This window comes from Falco cherrug, chromosome 4, assembly GCF_023634085.1.
Source record: "Falco cherrug isolate bFalChe1 chromosome 4, bFalChe1.pri, whole genome shotgun sequence".
NCBI classification, from domain to species: domain Eukaryota; kingdom Metazoa; phylum Chordata; class Aves; order Falconiformes; family Falconidae; genus Falco; species Falco cherrug.
This window is the reverse complement of record NC_073700.1, coordinates 47,673,904-47,694,018: the sequence shown is the minus strand read 5'-3', so window position 1 is coordinate 47,694,018 and position 20,115 is coordinate 47,673,904. Positions and strand designations below refer to the sequence as shown.

Genomic DNA, 20,115 nt, shown 5'->3' with positions numbered 1-20,115 from the left:
TTCTGGGAGCCCCTTGAACCTGTCCTCTGCTGGCTTCACGCTCCTTGGCAATTCCCAGCATCTACCCTGGAACTGAAAGGCCATTTTTTATAAACATGGTGTTTTTAAAGAGTCACTGTTTGCAACGTATCATTAATTAGATTTCCCATGATTTAATTAACTTTTTTTTTTTTTTTTTTTTTTTTTCAAAAACCCCATGATTTTTGTGGGAAAAAAACATCCTTTTAAAAATGAAAACCAAAGAAAAGTGCCAACATGCAGCAATTTGGTGGGGCCATGGGCTGCCACAGCCGCATTGTTGCCACAGCTCCAGCTGGTCCTTGTGCGCTCCCGCACCAGACACAGCAGCTCCCTGCAGTCCCGGCCGCCCCAGCTCTGCTCCCTGTGCCTCCAAATGGGATGATAACCCTTCCCCATGTCTCCGCAAGCTGTGCCCTGTTTCTAGCTGTTCCCAGCTCTTGGCAGCAGCCAGGTTTACCCTGCAATATATAAACCCTGTGGGTGGGAACTGTGAAGGAGGACGTGTGCTGCTTCCTTCAAATGGCAGAGTGGCAGCAGCCAGGGAGCCGGTGAGTTGAGACCCTGGGATTTAGTGACCCTGCTGGTACAAGGATTCCTTTTCATTATTTTCCTTTGCTCCACAGCTCCTGGGTGGTTCAACAACTCCACACAACTGCCCTGGGTTTGCACAAGGGGACAGGAAGTGTGTACCCAGGTGAGATTGTCAGGGGAAGCAGAGAGAAATGAGGATGAGATTTGCACACTTGCTCCTCACAACCCCTGGGGGATCACCTACATTACCCCCCCCCCCCCGGGGTGGGAGCCATGCAGCTGGCCTGGGCACCCCCCAGGCCTGCCCTGTGCTCCCCGAGACCTCCCGAGCACTGGCCCCAGCAGAGGCGTCCCACCGGCTGCCCACACACAGCCACGGCACCATGACAGGCAAATCCCCCCGCACCCCCGGGGGCGGGGGGCAGGGCACAGCCGGAGGAGGGGGTATATACAGCAATATCATTGAACCGTCTGCATCCTGATGGAGAGGAGTCCTTGCATCCTTGTATCCAGGGCATGGATCTTCTTCCCTCCTAGGACTAGTTGATGCCACGCACACCCTGCCCCAAAATGTGTCCCCAGTACTGCCAGGTCCAGTCACTGTCCTGCCTTCAGCTTGGTGGTGTTTAAACAGGTTTCCCAGATGAAGACCCTTCCCAGACCTCAGGTCTCCCTTGGAGTGTCCAGGCTGGGGGGATGTGTGGCAGCTGGGAAGTGCTTGCAAGGGCTCTGACCAATGCATGTGCACAGGGTACAAATCCATCCTCTTCCCTGGCTCACTCCACTGTGTGCCTGGCTTTAAGTGAGCCAGTTAATACCTTATAACATCTAAAATCTAGCCTTGTGTCCAAATCCTGCATTGGATCGGGGCTTCTGGTACAGCCTGGTCCTGAGCCCGCTGGAAAAACAAAAGGTTTTTCCATGGTTTGCTTCCAGCCTCACCCTTTGTTAAAATTGGGACTCACAGTCACTATTTCCAACATTATTGATTTTTTTACCTTGTAAAACAGACTTTATTTTTCTTCCTGTAAATTTTGTGCAATATACATCTATGTACCTATAGAATACACCTCAATAAAAAGTTTTTCATCCATACATTATATTACTTTTTATTTAACGTCATGAAAAATTCAGACAACACTTTTGTCCTTAAATAAACATTTCTCCCTCCCCTGCCCTCCCTTCCTAGCTGACTGGTCTGAAAGAAGAAATTTTATTTAGTTATTTTCTTTTCTTTAAAAAAATAGAAATTACAATCTTACAAGACAGAACATTCAATGAGAACAGAAGCATGTTCCTAAATCTAAAAAGTAAAACATTTCCATAAAACCTGTTGGTATCTACAGGTAGGTGTGTGTGGAGGGTGGTAAATGGAAAAAAAATGTTTTCCATTTCTTCCTTTCATTCATATAGATAAAAAATAACATAAAACCGACTGAAACTTTATATATTTTTTCTCTTTTGCACCAACATTCACAAGAATATATATTATATATATTTTATCCATTTTTATACACAGTGTGAGGGTTCTGGAGGTGGAAATGCACACTCAGCTAAACTGCCAGAGCAAACAAACATACACAAAATGAATCTTCATATGGAAAAGAGCAATCCCTCGTGACTGAGGTTGCCCCGCTCAAGGGAACCGCTGCCGAGGTCTGTTTGAAAATAAAGTGGCAAAACATCTCACGGCCAGTGGCATGGCAATGTCTCCGAGATGCTGAGAACCGAGCATCAAAGCAAGTCGGGGGGCTCGGGGTTCCCGCGCGTCATCTCCGCTGGCCCCGTGCAGCTCTGGCGCAGGGGAGAGGGGAAATCTCCCTTTTTCAGGCATTTCTACCTGGGCTTTTTCATTTGCCCTTTCCCTACGAGCTGAATGCCTGGCTCTGCAGAGCTGCTGCTCTTGGTGGCACAGAGGGAGTGTGAGGGACCTTGGCATAGCCACCACAGCCCCACACGTTCGGGCAAGCCAAAAGCACAGGCTGGGGCCAGCAGCAGTGCCACTGGGGGTTCGGCGTGCCCTTGCCATCCCTTTTGATGCACACCGCCCGTCCCAGGCAAGAAATCATTTAATCGACAAGTCGGTTCCTTTAAGGAGAACTTTAAAAAGTGCAGGTTCCCGCAGTTTGGCAGGTTGAGTTACACGTGTTTAATACTTCCAGTCTTCCCTAGATTCCCACAGGGGCTTTTATTGCTCAGAATCCAAACTCTCTTCCATGAGATGGATGCTGTGCTGTAAGCCAGAAAAATGCAACCGGTGGCAAGGGCTCAGTCTTTTCCCGATTTAAGGTGCTTTCTTGGTTTCTTTGCCGGATGAAATGAAAACAGTGACGTTGACCATTGGTGCACGTTGGCTGACGAATACTGAGGATGTAAATAAGGGTGTGTGCTTTTTTCTCCCCCCCCCCCAAACATTTCAAAACACCCGCAGCTGTTTCCTCTGAGAAAGGGAGTGCTGCTGTCCTGCAGAAACGGAGGGTGAGAGCCGCCTCCGCAAAGCACATTCATTTTCTTGAGTGCTTTTCCCTGCAGGGAGGAGCCAGGAAGCGAAGGGTGCTGTTGGAAATGATGCTTCAAAAAAAAAAAAAAAAAAAAAGGCACAACCCTCTAGATGAAAAAGGCAGTACTGACTTCTCACTTCTGTCAAAGCTTTAGGATCCGAGAGGGCAGGAAACAAGCACGGCACATCCCCACCCTGGTGAACGCCGCACTGCAGAACGATGCATTGGCACTCGACATCGCACGAGGCTGCTGGAGGGTCAGCAGCCTTCACCAGAGACCTGGGCTCTAATGCCATCGGGGAGAGAAACAAGGCTGGCGAACTCCAATATGCTCCAAGAAGCAGTTCAGATGGCTGTTAGCAAAACCAGAAAGCTCATGGCTGTACGCGACGGACGGTGGCTGCCAGGGAATAGCACGGTCCCAAATTTTTCTCTGCAGAAATCCCATCAGCTTCCTGGTGAGTCTCCCCTCGTCAAGGTTGGTCCATGTTCTTCCCTAGGCGGTCTTTAACTGAAAGCATGAATATCCCCTACCATTGCTAAGAAAGCTGCTTGTTTAATTTAAGGGGTGCAATTATGGGACTGAAAGTCTTCGGCTCATGCTTGGAGATGGTCCAAGCTGCTAGAGAAAGGGGTTGGACCCCAAAGAAACCAACACAAAGCAGGAAGGGGCTTGGGATTTTAGCCCTTTGTCAGCAGAATTGGGGCTGCCTCGGAGCAGGTTTTTCCCTTGTAGCTTTTGGCAGTTGCTGCAGGAGGAGCATGGATAGGGACGGAAAAAACATCTGCAAAGCCTGGCCATAGAGTGCCCCAAACAGCCCCGCCAGCTGCAGGCTATCGCAGCATCACTCCACAAATCCATCCCTTCTTCACCCTTTGAGTCTCCTAAGATCAGAACAGCAGGTCCCAATCACACCGCGATGCCCTGGGAAAGGAATAAGGACCTTTCACTTCCCCTTGAACCCAACGGGCAGCTTCTCCCCCTAAGAAAATCCCAGGTCCTGCTAAATAGAGAAAAAAACCCAAAACAACAGTTCCGAAGAGCTCCTTGGGGGGAAGAGCCAGGGTCCAGCTGAACCTGTAACAGCAGCCGCGGTGTGCACTTCAGTGGTCCTGCCGCGGGAAGGGGGACCTGGCAGTGGGACTGGCTGTGGGCTGGGTGGAGGAAAGGCCACAAAATCTCCTCTGGATGCTGAGCCACGGCACAGTTTTAAGTCTCAATAAGAAAATTACATGCAACAGCCAGCACCCAAAGAGCCGCTGCCTGCGACAACGTGCGGCGACAGGCACCGAACCCTGGTGCCCGTACCAATGCCTGCGGCTGCCTCTGGGGCAAAGCTGCCAGGAGCCAGGATTTGGCCACAGTCGCAAGGGCAAAGCCCCTCTTCAAAAAGTGCTCGGGATTCGTGAAAGGTGGCACGAGGCGGGCAGACGTGCCACATCGGCTCTGAAAAGCCGAGCAGTCAGCCAGCTGGACAGGGAGTTGGCCAGGCATTTGGGAAAATGCTGCGGTGGAGGGCATGGAGACCCTGCAAAGCTTTTCCCCCGCCATGTCAGGCATCCTTTCCCTCGAACCAGCCTCCTCCATGGGAAAATCCTGGGCCAAATCCTGCCCTGGCCACAGCCGGGTCTTTCTCAGCCAAGCTCCCGAAGTCACCCCATGCCCTGTGTGCTCGCTGCACCCATGGGAGAAGGAATAAAGCAAAGGCTCTGCCTTTGCCCTCTCCTCAGCTCCAGCTGGGAGCCCAAAGCTGCTGCCACTGGCCTGGCTCACCCCTATCCAGCCAAGTCTGCATTGCCCCTTCTTTATCCTATGCCTTGTGTTTGGGTAAAAAAAAATAAAATAAAAATAATAATTATTTTAAAAAAAAATCAGAGATGGAGAGTGCAGCCAGGACAGCGGGAAGGGCCATGCTGCGAGCGCGGCAGTGTGTGCGTGGCGTGTGCTCCCCTGGATCCGTGAACTGTGGGGAGGAGTCGGTCCCTTACCACTGCCAGGAGCATCTCCTCTCCCGAGCAGAGATTTCACATTCATTTCACTGGTATGGCAAAGTCCGTTTGCTTTTTCCTTCAAGGTGCTTTACATTCAAGAGCTATTGCAATCCACAGCGAGGACACGGGGCCAGGCAGATACCCCAGCCCCCTCGGGTTCTCTTGAGTTTGATTATTTGATTTAAATAAACAGCCCCAAACCTCTGAAGTTTAGTTCGTCTCCAAATTTTGGGGAACTCAAAGGGGGCCAGCAGCTCCCAGCCTTAGCTCTCCCGTGGGTCGCTGTACTGAAGCTCTGAGTTGAAGACCTCCTTATAGAGGGGTGGGAAGTTCATGGCAGTCTCCGGGTGCAGGAGACGGAAAAATTCCAGCTTATCCAGGTGTAGGTTGCAAATGGTCTTCATCAAGGGCAGTTTGGAAACCATCTGCAGGGAAAGAAGGAGCTGGTGACCACTGGCTTCTTGGGAGAGCATCCCGCACGCTGCTGTTCCCCGTCCCCTGGTGACAAACAGGTGGGTTTGGGGACTGCTGGCTCTGCCCAGTGCCAGGAGCACCAGGGGACACCCCCCACCTTTGGGCAGCCTGGCAGCAACATGGCTTGGCCTCCAAACCCACGTCTTTCCACAGGACAACCAGAACCTGGGAGGGCTTGAGGAGCCCCTTGGTGCCCCCCTCACCCCGTCCCAGGTCTGTCCTGCCCAAAGCATTCCTAAAACAGCTCCTTTTGCCCCAAAAACACACTGCCCAACGCACTGCCAGGCTCAGCAGCACAGGGCTGCCTACGGCATGGCTGCCTCCACCTGCACCACAACGGAGATGCACGACCCTTGGAAAGAGAAATTCCCCTCCTCCTTCCACAGGTCCCAGGATTCACCCCCACAAAAACCGCCCGTGTGTGGCTGACGAGCTGCGGCACCGCCGCAGCCACCGGCTCCGCCATCCCATGGCACACGTGCCGTGCCCGACTGGGCTGCGCACACTGCACACATGCAGCACCGCTACCTTCGAGAGCTTGTCCTCGGTGGAGTGTTTCTTCTGGATCTCGTGCTGCAGGGCCACGTAGATCTTGTCCTGGAGCTTCTGCACCTTCTTGGACTCAGTCAGCCACGGGCGATCTACAGGAGATGGCCGGGTCAGTGCCACCGAGGGGTCTCCCACCCGCATGCTGCAGTGGCCTCTCGCTCTTTCAATCCTTCCTGCTCTCTGGGATGTTTTGGGGATGGTGGCATGGCCAGGTGGCCCCCCTCTGCCTCCCCCCCACCCCGCTGTGGGTGACGTCGCTCCTCCTCTTTGGCACATGCACTTTGTGCATTTTTAGATGCATTTTTTCCCCCCAACCTCTTTTCCCAGGAATGACTTAAATCATCCACCAAGGAAGCAGTGCTGAGATTTACAGGTTAGCTCTGCCCAGCTTCAGCATGAGACATCCCGCCATCCCACCCCAGCTGCAGTGTTCCCCCCAAAGCCCCCCCATACCCGGGGAGAGCAGGACGGCGGCAGTGAAGAGGGCGAGCTCCTCGTCTGACAGCTGCAGGCGGCACAGCGTCCTCCCCAGCTCGAAGACAGCGCCGATGAGGTCATCGCAGCCTGATGGGGACAGCAGGGAAGGGGCGGGATGTCACAGCTCCGTGCTGCCCGGTGGCACCCCCACACCCCCACCCACCCGCTGACCCCAGGCACCCAGGGCTCAGAAAGCTTTTGGAGATTAAATGGGTGACGGGGGGGGTCCCCAGCAGAGGATGCCTGGCATCGCTGGGCTCTGGTCTGCGGCACAAAGCGGGTCCCAGCTGCAGCGCACGTCAACCCAATGGGAGCGGGAGCAAATGCCATGTGGGGTCTCACCCCCTCCTGTCCCCCAGGGATTTAGCCCAGGCACAGGGATGCTGTGTGTCACCTGGCTGCAAACCCCAGCCCTGTCCCGGCGTTGAAAGGAGAGGAGCGCCCCGAGCTTACCCAGCGACTTGAACACCTGCACGCTGCCGAACTTCCCCTCGAAGAGGACAGTGTTGTTCAAGGGGTTGAACGCGCGGATCATGCGGATCAGAAGCACCTCGAGGCAACCTGATGTAGGCAGAGAGAGCGCAGACGAGGGCAGGGCAGGGCAGGGCAGGGCAGGGGGGGTCCATCAGCCCAGGGCCAAACGTAAACAAGAGGAAAGCCCACAATGCAAGTTTGAAGTCCGGATTATTCATTCCCAAGAGCAGAATGGTTATTCCAAGAAATCCAGTTTGGGGTTTTTGGTTTGGGGTTTGGTTTGTGGGGTTTTTTTTTTAGATTTCCAATGGTGACCGCAATATTTCACCAAAGGGAAATATCATCCAGTCATTCACAGAGATCGATGGAGGTCATGGAGCAGCGAGAGAGGAAAGGGTGACAACAAAATAAATGCAAAGAAAATGGAAGGAAAAAATGAAAGAATGAGTTAAACTCCAGCGTGTCAGGCATGGCCAGCTCTGGCTTCAGGGTACAGCACCCTCCGGGACACTGGCACATGTCCCTTGAGCTGGGCGAGGCTCGCAGCTCCCCAGCCCTGGAAGTTTAGAAACTGGGAGGCTTTTCCACCATTTTTGGCATTTTAGGGCTTTTGCATATTCGGCCCCCTCACCTGGGCACGGCATTGCCGGCTCGGGCAGACGGATGAGTGGGGGACATGGGTGCTGCTGCTGCCGCCCTGCTTTTCCCAGTCTCTCGCTGGGAGAAGAGGCCAATCCTTTTCTCCCTCCCCACTCCCCTTCAGGTTGGCATCCCAGGGGAAAACCCACCGTGCTCATTCCCATCCTGGTTTCTGGGTGACATTTGGTTGAGGGTGACCATGGAGAAAAGCCTCTGCCTGGGGCGGCCACTGCCCATGTCCCTCTCTCTACCATCACCCTTGAACGTGACCTCCAAGTCCCTCCAGCCCAGTGCCCCCTCCCCAAGCACCGAAGCTGAGCCTGGGGACAACCGGGGCGGCAAGGGAGGGGCGATCCCAAAAGGAAAGCATTAGCCAAGAGAAAAGATGGGATATGACTTTGGCACCACAGCTGCTGCTGGGGGAGGTGTTGGGGACCCGCGGGGGATGGCAGGGGTGCGAGGGGGATGGTGGGGCCCCCCCACTCTTACCGGCTTTCAGGAGGATGATTTGGTCATTCTGGCAGAGCTCCATGAAGCCGTCGATGCGCTTGGCGAACTCCACCACGTACTGGATGGCGTTGGAGATCTGCAGCGAGCACTGCTGCCACATGGCCTCGCAGCTCTGCCGGCACAGCAGGGACGTCCTTAGGGCTGTCACCCTGGCCCCACCATCCCCCCCGCCCCATTGCACCATCACCCTGAAACCACTGTCCCCCCCACCCCACTGCACCACCACCCTGGCCCCACCATCCCCCCCGCCCCATTGCACGGGGCAGGGAAAGGACACAGGGCCATGCCATCCACAGGGGGGGTGGCACTGGGACACCCAGGATGTGACCTGCTACTGCAAGCCCCTACCCCAAAAAAGCTTTTAGGAGCTTTTGCAGCTCCCAAAGCTCTGAAAGACCCTCCTCATCCTTGCCTTCATCCCTGCCTCGGTGCAGCAGCAGGGGACAGCAGCAGCTCTTGCCAAGGGCTGCCGCAGCTCTGGCTGTGGCAGAGGGCCGGGGGGGCCGTAGCAGTGGCACTCACCTTGCTCTGCAAGGCGCGGACCTCCTCGGGGGAGTAGAGGCTCCATGCCAGGCGCTTGAGCTCCTCTGTCGTGTACTGGCACGTCTCCAGGTGCGACTTCACCACGTTCTGGGCCACCCGGTCTGCAAGGCAAGGGCAGCAGGCGGTGAGCCCTAAGGACCCCACTGGCCCCACACCCAGTGCCATCCTCTCCTGGGTGTCCTAGGGGCTGCTGGGGCTGGAGGGCCAGAGGGTCTCATGTGCATTGTTGGGGGGTATGAGGACAGATGGGGCGCCGGGGGCTATCCCCGTGGCAGAGGGAGGGATGCTGTGCGTGACCTCAGGTGTGCTGAGCTCCATCAGAGGAGGGGGTGGGCTTGGGGCTGCTCCGGGAGCCGAGGCTGGGCTGGCACCTCGCTGCAAGCACGGTGCCAGCACGGCACGAGCACCCAGGGCTGGATGCATCCTGCAAGGCACCTGGGGCTGCACTGAGCACCACCCGCGGGGCTGCGCACCCAGTGTGTGCCCAGCATCGCGCTGGGACCGCGCCAGTGCTCACCTATCTCAAGGATGGAGATGTCGGCAGCCAGCTGTCCGCCCTCCAGCGTGCCATGCGCGAACAGGGCTGGCTCCAGCATCAGCTCGTAGATGGACTCCTGCTTGATGAGCGTGGCGTCGGCCACATCCAGGCTGGACTGGTCGGGCGACGGCTGCGCCGAGGCGAGCAGGTCAAGGTTGTAGTAGGTGCTGCTGCCATCAGGGGTGAGGGGGAAGTCGAAGAGGAGCCCGTCTGACAGAGTGGAGATGTCATCCAGGTCCGAGAGCCCGCTGCTGACGCTGGTGGTGTAGACGCGGCTCAGGGGCTCAGGCTCATCCTTGGGGCCACCGCTCTGCTCCTGGCTCTGCTGGTGCTTCTGCACCTCGGCGTAGAGGCTGTCCCGCTGCTTCTTCGACATGCGGCCGAACTTCACCGCTGCCCGGGGAGGAGAGGGCGGCCATGTCAGGGCAGCTTCACCCCCACAGAGCAGAAGCTGCGACCACCCACCTGCCCTGGGAAGGGTCCTGGCTTCTGGGGGTGCGTGCAGTTTGGGGGCTACGAGCACCCTGTCAGATACACCCCCTGCCCCAGCCCTGGGTTGAAGGGAACAGAATCGACTTAAATTTTCCCACGGAAAACATAAAAGCATTTCTTGCTTCCCAAAATCCTTTCACTGGACTGGCCCTACGGGGGGAGCAGCTTTGAGCCTGATGCTCCAAGGAGGAGCGGCCGGGCCCCTGGGGATCGGGCCCCTGGGGATCCCGGGCATGACTCACCATCGCGGGACATGCCCAGTGCCAGGCATTTCTGCAGGCGGCAGTGCTGGCAGCGGTTGCGGTTGGTGCGGTCGATCAGGCAGTTCCTCTGCCGGGAGCAGGAGTAGCTGGCGTTGTTCTGCTGGCTCCTCCGGAAAAAGCCCTGCGCGGGATAAGGTGGTGTTGGGAAACTGCTCGGTGGGATGCTAGCCCCCGCGGGCACCCACCCACCCGCCAGCACCCATCTCTGCGTGTCCCTGGGCTCACCTTGCAGCCTTCGCAGGTGATAACGCCGTAGTGGATCCCTGAGGATTTGTCTCCGCAGATCTTGCAAGGGATCACTTCAATTTGGGCTGCGGCAGAGGGGGAAAAGGGGGAAAACCAGAGCGGTGATGACGGTGGCCACTGAACTGAAAGAGGGAGATGGCTCTCCCCCTGCGACAGCCACAGCCCTGCTCGGCAGCTGGGGAAACTGAGGCACGAGAGCTGGATGCACCGGCAGCTCAGCCCTTCCCACAGACCCCTGAAGGACGCTTGCACCTCCGAGAAGCCCCCAAAAAGGCCCACACAGGACACAGGGTACCCCCACCCACTCCCCCATCCTCTCCAGCAGCAAGATCTGGGTAGAGAAGCCCTTTGAGCTACAACAACACAGCATGGCTGTGCACCAGCCCGCCCCGGACCCCGCTTTGGAACCATTGTCCTTATTTTTCAGCTGGTGTGTGCATGCTGGGGGGACACCCAGGACAGGGGCATCCCTGGCACACGGACTATCCCATCCCCGCAGCCACAGATGCTCTCCTCTGGCCCAAGCAGAGGGTCCAGGGGCCCCCCAACACCCCCCCGGCAGCTCCTTTGAAACCCAGGACCGATATAGCCATCACCAGCTCAAGGTCCTGGCCCCCTTCCCCCCACAAATCCGCTTCCCTCCCTGCTTCTGCTTCGCTGGCACTGAGCTGCTAATAGGCTTCGTCCTCCTCATTTTCCAGCTGGGCTGGCTCTGCCCGCCCCATGCGCACCGGGGGGGGGGGATGCAGGGCACCCCCGGGACTTGTACGTGCCTCCCTGCATCTCTGCACCCTCTAATCCCCGCTCCAGCCCCCACGCCCCTGGCCGGGCTCAGCCTGGCATCGCTCTCAAGGGTGCTGGGCAGCCGCCACCGTGCCAAAATAACCCCCACAGCCAGATTATGGTTATTTCAAATCTCCTGGGCCTGTGCAAATCCCCGGCTCGGGTAATTCCCTTCTGCTTCTCTTCTCCCCTGGGAGTGACCAGTTCTGGTCGAGGGACATGTTTTGTGGGTTGCTGCTGGCAGGGGCCACGTTTGTGGGTGAGAGCCCCAGTGCTCGGCCAGCACTGACTGCACCCTGGCACCCAGTGCTGCCCTGGGGTCCCTCCTGCTTGGGGGGAGGCTGGACGGGGTCAGTGCGAGCCTCACCAGGCAGCAGGTCTGCCATCGGTGTCCCCTGGGGCTGTCAGTCCCCCAGGGTTGCCACCGGTGTCCCTAAGGCTGTCAGTCCCTCAGGATGCCATTGTTTCCCCAGGGCTGCCATCAGTCCCCCCTGGGATGCTCTCCCCCAAGGGCTGCCATCGGTCCCCCAGAGATGGCACTGGTCCCCCCAAAAGCTGTCAGTCCCCCAGGGATGCCATTGGTCCCCCCAAAGCTGTCAGTCCCCCAGGGATGCCATTGGTGTACCTTGGGGCTGTCAGTCCCCCAGGGATGCCACCGGTCCCCCCAAAGCTGTCAGTCCCCCAGAGATGCCACCAGTCCCCCCAAAGCTGTCAGTCCCTGAGGGATGCCATCGGTCCCCCAGGGATGCCCCCAGTCCCCACAAAGCTGTCAGTCCCTGAGGGATGCCCCTGGTCCCCCCAAAGCTGTCAGTCCCTGAGGGATGCCATTGGTCCCCCAGGGATGTCCCCGGTCCCCCCCAAGCTGTCAGTCCCCCAGGGATGCCCCCGGTCCCCCCAAAGCTGTCAGTCCCTGAGGGATGCCATCGGTCCCCCAGGGATGCCCCCAGTCCCCCAGAGCTGCCACCGGTTTGTCCCCTCGGGGCAGATTTGCTCCCAGCCATGAGGGGGAAGGACCCTCCCGAGGCAGAGGGGTGACTCCCTCCTCCAGCCGCTGACTCACCGTTCAGCTCCTGCCCCAAACACCCCAGGTGATTTTGGGGTTCACCCCCCCTTCCCGGGGCTGCCAAGCCAGGCTTCTCCCAGGGCTGTGTATTGCGTCCCCCCACAACCCAAGGGGGGCACATCCCACCCCTGCCCCTCCCTCCGCTGTAATTTTGGGCCTGGGGCAGCAGAGCTGACCCCCCTGGGGTGGGCAGAGAGCAGGCAGGGCACCCTCGCAGCCATGCCAGTCCCAGCCCCCTCCCCAGTGGCAATGGCATCGCAGCCCCGGGGTCAGCCCTTTGGCAGGGGGATGGGGGGATGGAGGCACTGGCAGGGCAACGTGCCCCCCACGCCATCTCACCAGACAGAGCCACCCTGCAATACCCCGGCTCTCGCTGCCACCTTTGCCAGCGCTGCCGGAGAAGGTGCAACCTGCAAACCACGGGGACACCCCCCCGCTCCCACCCCAACACCCTGTCCCCATCGTCCAGGGAGGAGCGCAGGGGTGGGATGCAGGTGATGGCACTGTGGGGGGCACAGGGAGGTGGTGCCACCCCCGGCAGGAAACCGCGTCGGTTCGTTATGCAACGTAATTGCAGCCGCCGGGCGCGCTGGGGTGATGCACCCATCGCTGGCGCACCGCACCCTCACGCCCGCGGCCGATACTCCCGGCCCCCCGCAATTACCGGCACCGCGTGCCTGGCAAAACAGACGGGCTGAGCACGGCCCTTGCACCCCTGGCACCCACTCTGCTCACCCCACAGGGCCCCAAAAGCCACCCACCGGCTCCCAATGATGGTGGTGGCTTTGTGGGGTGCTGGCGGCCAAATCCTGCCCGTGCACCCCCAGGTGGAGGGGAGCCCCCTGACAGCCCCCTCCCCCAGCCAGTGTGGCCAGGGCTAAGGGTACATGGGACGATGCTGTCCTGGCTGCTCCGGAGCCAGCATCACCCCTGGATGCTGCAGAGAAGCTCCAACCGCTTGCCATGTACCCGCAGCCTCTTGGGGCTCTAATTAGCAACCTGTTAATTACACAGCCATGCCCGCTGCCAGCACCTGACCCGCTCGTAAGACGTTCGCCCCAAATAACTGACGTGGGGATACGTCCATAACGCCGGAGCGGTGGCAATTAGAGCCCAGAACAGTGTTTAATTGCCGCTCTGTTTGTAAGCCCCGGCTGAATCACCGCGCCAGCTCCCTCGGCGTTCCCTTGTGCCACAGCCACATCCTCCCCCCTGGACCCCCGGACATCCCCCTGGGGCAAAACCAGCAGGACAGGGAGGGACGTGGGTGCTAGTGGGGTGGCCACAGTGGCACCCCACATCCTCCAGATCTCACCATGGAACTTCACAGCAGACCCCACATCCTGGGTACGACCCCCACTGCTGTGCCTCAGTTTCCCCACCGCTGGGCTCTTCCTCCTCCCACCACAACTCAGTGAGCATCAGCCATGCTGTGTAAAATGGGGGGTCACTTAGGGGGAGGCAAACCCCTACCCCCTGCCCGGGGGGCTGCAGGCAACAAAACTTCTCCCTGGGGCTGGCTGGGCTAAAATAGGGAGCAGGGAAAAAAAAAGGGGGGGGGGGGGAGTTAAAAAAATTAATCATCTCCAGCCAGCAATTAAAATGTCCCAGCCGTGGTATTTGCTCTCCTCCCACTGCAAACACTTTCTTGCCCAACTCCCAGCCCGCTGCCACCGGCCAGCCTTTATGTAAGTGGCACTGTGGCACCGGGTGGCCGTGGGGCTCGGCCGTGGTGGTGGCCATCGGCCATCAGCCCTGGCCCGTGGCTGGAGCCATCCTGTCCCACTGACACACTTTCTGCCCGTGGTCCCACGAGCTTGTGTAACACCACGGCCGTTAACCCTTCCCACGGCCACAGACGCACCGGGATGGAGACAGGGCTGCCCCCCAGCCCCCCACCACTGGGGATGGGGCTTTTGGGGCATTTTGGGGGGATACATCAAGCTGGGGATGCCCATTTGCTGCCCCAAGCTGCAGCTCTCCGTGGGGGACATGGGTCCACCACTGCACGGTCCCCAGGTCCCCTGTCGCCCCCTTGGACCCGCCATGTGCGTCCCCCCCAGCACAGCACAGCTTCCCCGAACTGGGCAGGTGGTTCTGGTGGTTTGGGCAGAGCCAGAGCCACCCTCCCCGGAGCAAGACTCAGCCTTCCTCCCGTGCCTGCACACCCTCTTCTCCATCACCTCCACCCTGAGGGTGGGCATCTCTTTTGCACCCCAAAACAAGGCAGGGGCTGCAGGATCCAGCCACAGGGGTCTGGACCCTCCACCTGTGAGGCCATGGCCACAGGTGGCCCCATCCTCATCCTCTTCCCCCCCATCCCACCCCTCGGCCATATAATCTCACTGCTGGAGGGGGGAAATCACCCCAAAACTCCTGGGGTGAGCCTGCACACCCTTCAACCCACGGGGCTGGGGTCAGGATATGGCCACTTGCTCCCCTGCGGGGGCTACATAAGGCCACAGGAGCAAACCCACCCCTGGGACCCAAGTGGCCCTTGCTGGGGGGTGGGGTAGGGGCAAGCAGCCCAGCTCTAGGGGCTTCAGAGGTGGCTCTATGCCCCTGTGGCCATCCCTGCCCCAAATACCCCCTCAGCTGCCCAGGCGAGAGCCACGGCCGGGGGGTCCCCAGTGCCCTGGTTCATTACCCAGCAAACCTGCTGGGAAAGTAGGTCCGTGCCCCATCCTGCTGCCGCGATCGATGCCACAGGGTGGGCACCTCCGGTAATTAGCAGCAGCCCCGCAGCCCCCCCTCACCTCCCCAGCTCCAGCCAGGGCACTGGGATGCTCGGATGCTCAGCCACCACCATCCCCTCCCCTCCAGCTCAGCATCCTCCCAGCTCACCCACAACAGGGGGAGGAGGAAGGGTCCCAGCTGCACAGGGACATGCAGAGACCCACGGGGATACCCCACCTGCCCACCCCTGCCCCAAAACCCAGCTCTGCTCCCTCACCCCCTGCAGCAACCTCCAGCCACTGCTCCCAGCTGCACCCACCTCTGGGGGACCACTGCGCTTCCCCAGAGCAACTCCCGTCACTGCATTTTGGGAAGGTCGTGAAGGAGGAATAAATAATCAAATAAAGGCAATTATCACCCTTTTCTATTTTCAAACAGGCTCCTGCACTGCAGCACCCTGGGGTCCCCCAGTATCCTGGCATTTCAGCTGTTGCTGCTGGCAAATCACACCCTGATCCGTGCACCCCATGGGGAACCCCGGAGGGGCCGGGGCCAGGGCGCTCTGCAGCAGGCACAGCCTGGGCGTGATGCTCGAAGCACAGGCTCTGGGCTTCAGGGGCACCGGGGCCACGCAGGCAATATGGAAAATTTAAATTACACAACTCTGGCCCTGATGCTGGAGGTGGGAACCAGTTTCTTAATTGATTAGCAGAGATTTCCTGGAAATTTGGGGCCAGAAGAGGACTCGGCTGCTTTCCCCCTGCCCCAGGGCCACCTCCAGCCACCTTCGCTCGTGGCCACGCAGCCGGTGGCTTTGCAGATCCCCAGCAAAGTGCCATTTTCCCCCTGTCCCATGCTGCGGTGTGTTCCCAGCTTGGAGACGGCAGCAAACAGTTCACCCACCAGCAGAGGCAAGCAGGCAGTGAGGGTCCCCCTGGGACCACCCTACTCCTGCCCTGGCTGCTGCGTTTCACCAGCTCCCACACTGCGCATCCCGCCTCCCGGCCGGCCCCGCCAGCACGTCCCACACTTTGGCTGGCACAGGAGGGTGGCAAAGGTGGGGTGGTGGGGAGGGGGCCCTGCTGCCGACCCGGGGTAAGGAGAGTCCAGGCAGCGGCAGAAGAACCCCTCCAGCTCTGTGGCTAAATCGGGGGGGGGGGGGGGAATTATCTCCATGGGGCTAAATAAAGGCACCACTCGCCACAAAACCAGGTGTGATTTAGCCAGTGCCTAGTTCAAAGTTAAATGTGACGGGGAGGAGGGACAGCAGGACGGGTTGGGGATGCTGCCAGCACGGCCCAGCTGTGGGGTCAGGGACCAACATCCCCTATCACCGCACCTTCCTCCTCCAGGTGCTGCCACTGCCGGGGTTATTGGAGTGGAGGATCCCAAATCCCAGCTGGATCCCTCAGGACCCCACGCTGCCGGTGGCCACCTTTCTCCTCCAACCTTATTTTCGGGAGGCGAAGGGCATGGCCATCCCCATCCCATGGTACCCGGGATGGCCAGAGCCATGGTGCCGGAGGGCCCATGGGTGCTGGCCATCCTCGCCTGCGCCAAGCATGTGCACCACGCTGCCTAAACGGACAGGGAAGCTCCTCCTCCACCCTCTCTGATTTTTCCAATGACAGATCTAGGTCACTAGGACAAGTCGGAAAGGCTGCCGAGCCACCGCACGCTCCACGCCACGCCGCTTGCAAAACAAGTGAGCAGGAGGGCTGGAAACCCTATAGGATTATACAAGGCAAAGCCTCTTGCCCGGCCCTGGCGCAGCCGCGGCGCAGCAAGGACAGGAGCAAGGAGCTGCCGTGGCCCCCCGGGAACAGGGCAGAGCGGTGGCGGTTTCGGGGAAGAAAAGAGAGATTGGATCAATTTGGCATAACCATGCGGCACCGAGGCTTCGGCGAGAGATGGGGACCCTGCGGCGGGCAGGACCGCAGGAAAAACACTTGACAGGGGAAAACGATGTGATATCAGAGGGGTTTGGCCATTAATTAGGGCCAACGCACAGTAATTGGTGGGGGAAAAGGAAAAGAAAATTTTAAAAAAGGAAAAGTTTACCCAGCTGCTAATTAAGCCTGGTGCTGGCTGTGCAGGTGCTACGTAAAAGGCAGGCAGTGTTATTAATTAGGCATGCGTTAATGCTTCCCTCCGTACTAATAAAGGTGAAATCCCGGGATGCCACGGGGTGGGAAGGGGATGTGGGGGGCTCAGCTTATCCTCGCCTGGCCCCAGCCCCACCATTACACAAGAGTGCAGCGGGAGGCAGAGCCGCAGCACCCAGGGCTGCGCCGGGGAGGGAGGAAAACCGATTTGAGGAGCGAAAAGATGTCCATCCTGGTCCAAACACCCCAAAACGCACCTCAATATGTGCCCCCAATCCCCCACCTGAACACATGCACCCCAGAACACACCTAAGGAGGGGCACAAGAGGGGTGAAAGGCTCGGGCATGGCAGGCGACGACAGAAAAACACTTTAACGGGGGATAAAAATCCCACCCCAGGGTGTAAGGTCCCAGCCACGCTCCCAGCAGCTCCGTTGGGAACAGGCACGGGGAGGGGGGGAGGGGGGAGCTGGGTCCGGCCACCGCTGCGTCACCATCACCAGGCCAGGTGGCTTGTCCCGCCGGAGCCCTCCTCCCTCCATCATCATCCTCCTCCTCCCTGCCACCTGCTTTGCAAAGCAGAGGGGTGAAAAGTAGGAATCACCTTTTTTATCAACGGGTAAAACCAGGCAGGTGCTGGTGCGACTCACTCCCTTCCCTGGGTGAGGGGCACCCCAAACTGCGGCTGGTCCCTCATCTGTCCCCCCCAGCAGCCCCCCTCCTGCCCCCCGGCCTGGGCCAAGTGGCCCCGGAGCCACGAGGAGGGGGAAAGGGGGAAAGAAACACAATAAATCCAGCCCTGGTGGGAGCAACATATTGAGGAGGAGATTAAGGGGTTTAGTGCGACGAAAAGCTTAAGAGCGGGTCTAAGCCGGCGTCGGAAAGCGAAGCAAAATAAACAAAAATTTTATTCCTCATGAAGGGGGGAGCTGGAGGAGCCAGACCGACCCCAGCGGGGCTGAGGTGGGACCCCCGAGTCCCTGGTGGGGCTGATGCGGGTCCCCCCGTGTCCCCCACCAGGGCTGAGGCGGGTCCCCCCCCGTATTCTCTGGCAAGCTGATGCCGGGACCCCCGTGTCCCCGCCGGGGCTGATGCCGGGTCCACCCCGCGTCCCCGCCGGGGCTGATGCCGGGTCCCCGCCGCGTCCCCGCTGGGGCTGATGCCGGGTCCCCGCCGCGTCCCCGTCGGGGCTGCTGTGGGTCCCCGCCCGTGTCCCCGCCGGAGCTGATGCCGGGTCCCCCCCCGCGACGCCGCCGGGGCTGATGCCGGGTCCCCCCGCCGTGTCCCCGCCGGGGCTGCTGTCGGGTCCCCCCCCCGCGTCCCCGCCGGGGCTGCTGTCGGGTCCCCCCTCCGCGTCCCCGCCGGGGCTGATGTCGGGTCCCCCCCACCGTGTCCCCGCCGGGGCTGATGTCGAGTCCCCCCTCCGTGTCCCCGCCGGGGCTGCTGTCGGGTCCCCCCCCGTGTCCCTCACCGGGGACAACTTTTGCCACCGCCCCCCGCAGCCGGGCGGGCCCCCCGCGCCCCCCGCACTCACCTCGCATGGTGGCCGGCGGCGGTCAGGAGCGCGCCGGGGGGCGCATGGGGCGGCGCGGGGGTCCCTGCGGCGGAGCGCGGCGGGGCGGGGAGCGGCGGCACCGGGAGGCACCGGGCGGCACCGGGCGGCTCTGGCACCTGCCCCTCCGCGGCGCCGCTGACCCACTTCTGCCCGAGCATGCGGCCGTTCACATGACGAGCCTGCCCCGCCCCCCCAAATCGGTTTCACTTCCAGCCCCACCTCCTGCCCTTCCTCCTCCTCCTCCTCCTCCTCCTCCATCCTCGCCGCGCCGGTGCCCGGTGCTGGACACGGGCTGCCCGGCGCCCCCCTGGGTGCCCGACGCCCGGGGCGGGGGGCAGGCGGCCCGGGCAGGGGGGGCTCGGCGCTGCACCCCCCGCCCATGGGAGGGCCCTGCCGGTGCCCGGCCTGTCCCGGCTCGCCCAGGCACGGGGCCGGCTGCGTGTCCCGCTGAATCACTGCGCCGCTTTGCTTCGCCGCCCCCCCCGGCCGCCCCGCTTGGCACAGGGACCCCCCCGACCCCCGGGCAGGACAGGACGGGGGGGCGGCCTGGAGAAGGTGCAGCCCCCCGGCGCTCGGGGGGATGTGGGAAGCTCGGGGACCCCCACCGTGTCCCCATGCCGGGGTGCAGGTGTTGGGTCCGAGGGGATGCCCCGGGCAGGGGACCCACGGCTCGGGAGGGGCACAGCAGAGGCAGTGGGAAGCCTGGGGGGCAGCGAGCCATTCCCACCCCATCCTTCACGCTGCAGGTTTTTGGGGGTCCTGTCCTGGATAACGGGGCGCTCCAACGTGCTGCCATAATAGAGGCAATGAAATCACGGCTCTGGGCCACGCAATGAGGCCCCGTGGTGCTGTGCCAGAGGTGTCAGCGCGGTGCAGAGCCCCACGGCTGGGGTTTGTGGTGTGACTCTTGCACCAGGTCACCAGGATCCCCAGGGTGCCACAGCACAGGGGTGGAGGCGGCTGGGCCATGGTGTGGCTAGGACAGGGCTCGGGGTGCAAGGGATGTGGCTGGTGCTCAGCAGCGCCCAGGGGTGCCCATATGTCCTGGGGGTGGTGGCAGTGGCCTGGAGACCTGGTGTGTGCAAGAGGGCACCCACCGTGGGCACGGACATGCCATCTACCACAGGCATGGATGTGGCACCTGCTGTGGGCACAAGCAAGGCAGCGGGCATGGCCACAGGCATGGCATGGGCATCACCAGTGGGCATGGAGGTGACATCCACTACGGGCACAGATGCAGCCACCACCATCGTCACACACACGGCATCGCTGCCTCCTCCCCAGACTCCCCCCTGCCCTTGCAGCTGGGCTTTGCCGGGGGCACCACAGCCCCCAGACCCTTAAATTAAAGCATTGAAGCATGGCTGAAGAGGACAATTTCAATCCACATCCACCCCAAAGCCCAGGGCTGAGCCAGGGGTGCAGGGGCACTGCAGGGCAGGTGGTAGATGGGCTCTGCCCACCCCTGCTCCTGGAACTGTCCCCCCGCACCGGTGCAAGTGGGTGGTGGTGGCAGGGCTGAGCCGCAGTGGCACTTTGTGTGCTCCCACCCGTGTGCTGAGTTACCTTCTTGCTCCGCTCTGGCATGGGAGCAGCCACAGCCAGGGAGGGGGACACTGGGGAGTGGAGGGGGTGCGGGGGGCTGAGGGGGCCGCGCTGCCTGCTGCGCTCCAGTGCTGCTGT

At 60.4% G+C, this 20,115-nt stretch overlaps 1 protein-coding gene across 2 annotated transcripts; it reads right to left on the bottom strand.

Annotated features, from left to right (window-relative positions):
* Positions 1-727: 727 nt before the first annotated feature.
* LOC102051405 (nuclear receptor ROR-beta-like) lies at positions 728-18,594 on the bottom strand. Of its 2 annotated transcripts, XM_055707764.1 has the most exons (10): positions 18,412-18,594; positions 10,230-10,315; positions 9,984-10,125; positions 9,229-9,642; positions 8,691-8,812; positions 8,148-8,280; positions 6,999-7,106; positions 6,522-6,632; positions 6,048-6,160; positions 728-5,470 (listed from the first exon to the last, which is right to left on the bottom strand). In XM_055707764.1, exons 1-10 carry the CDS (start codon positions 18,416-18,418, stop codon positions 5,309-5,311), a joined length of 1,398 nt encoding a protein of 465 aa, XP_055563739.1. In that variant the 5' UTR covers positions 18,419-18,594; the 3' UTR covers positions 728-5,308. The 2 variants fall into 2 exon arrangements, with proteins under 2 accessions (XP_055563739.1, XP_027654091.1); XM_027798290.2 differs by lacking the exon at positions 18,412-18,594 and having other exon boundaries at positions 5,290-5,470; positions 10,230-10,789.
* Positions 18,595-20,115: the final 1,521 nt, after the last annotated feature.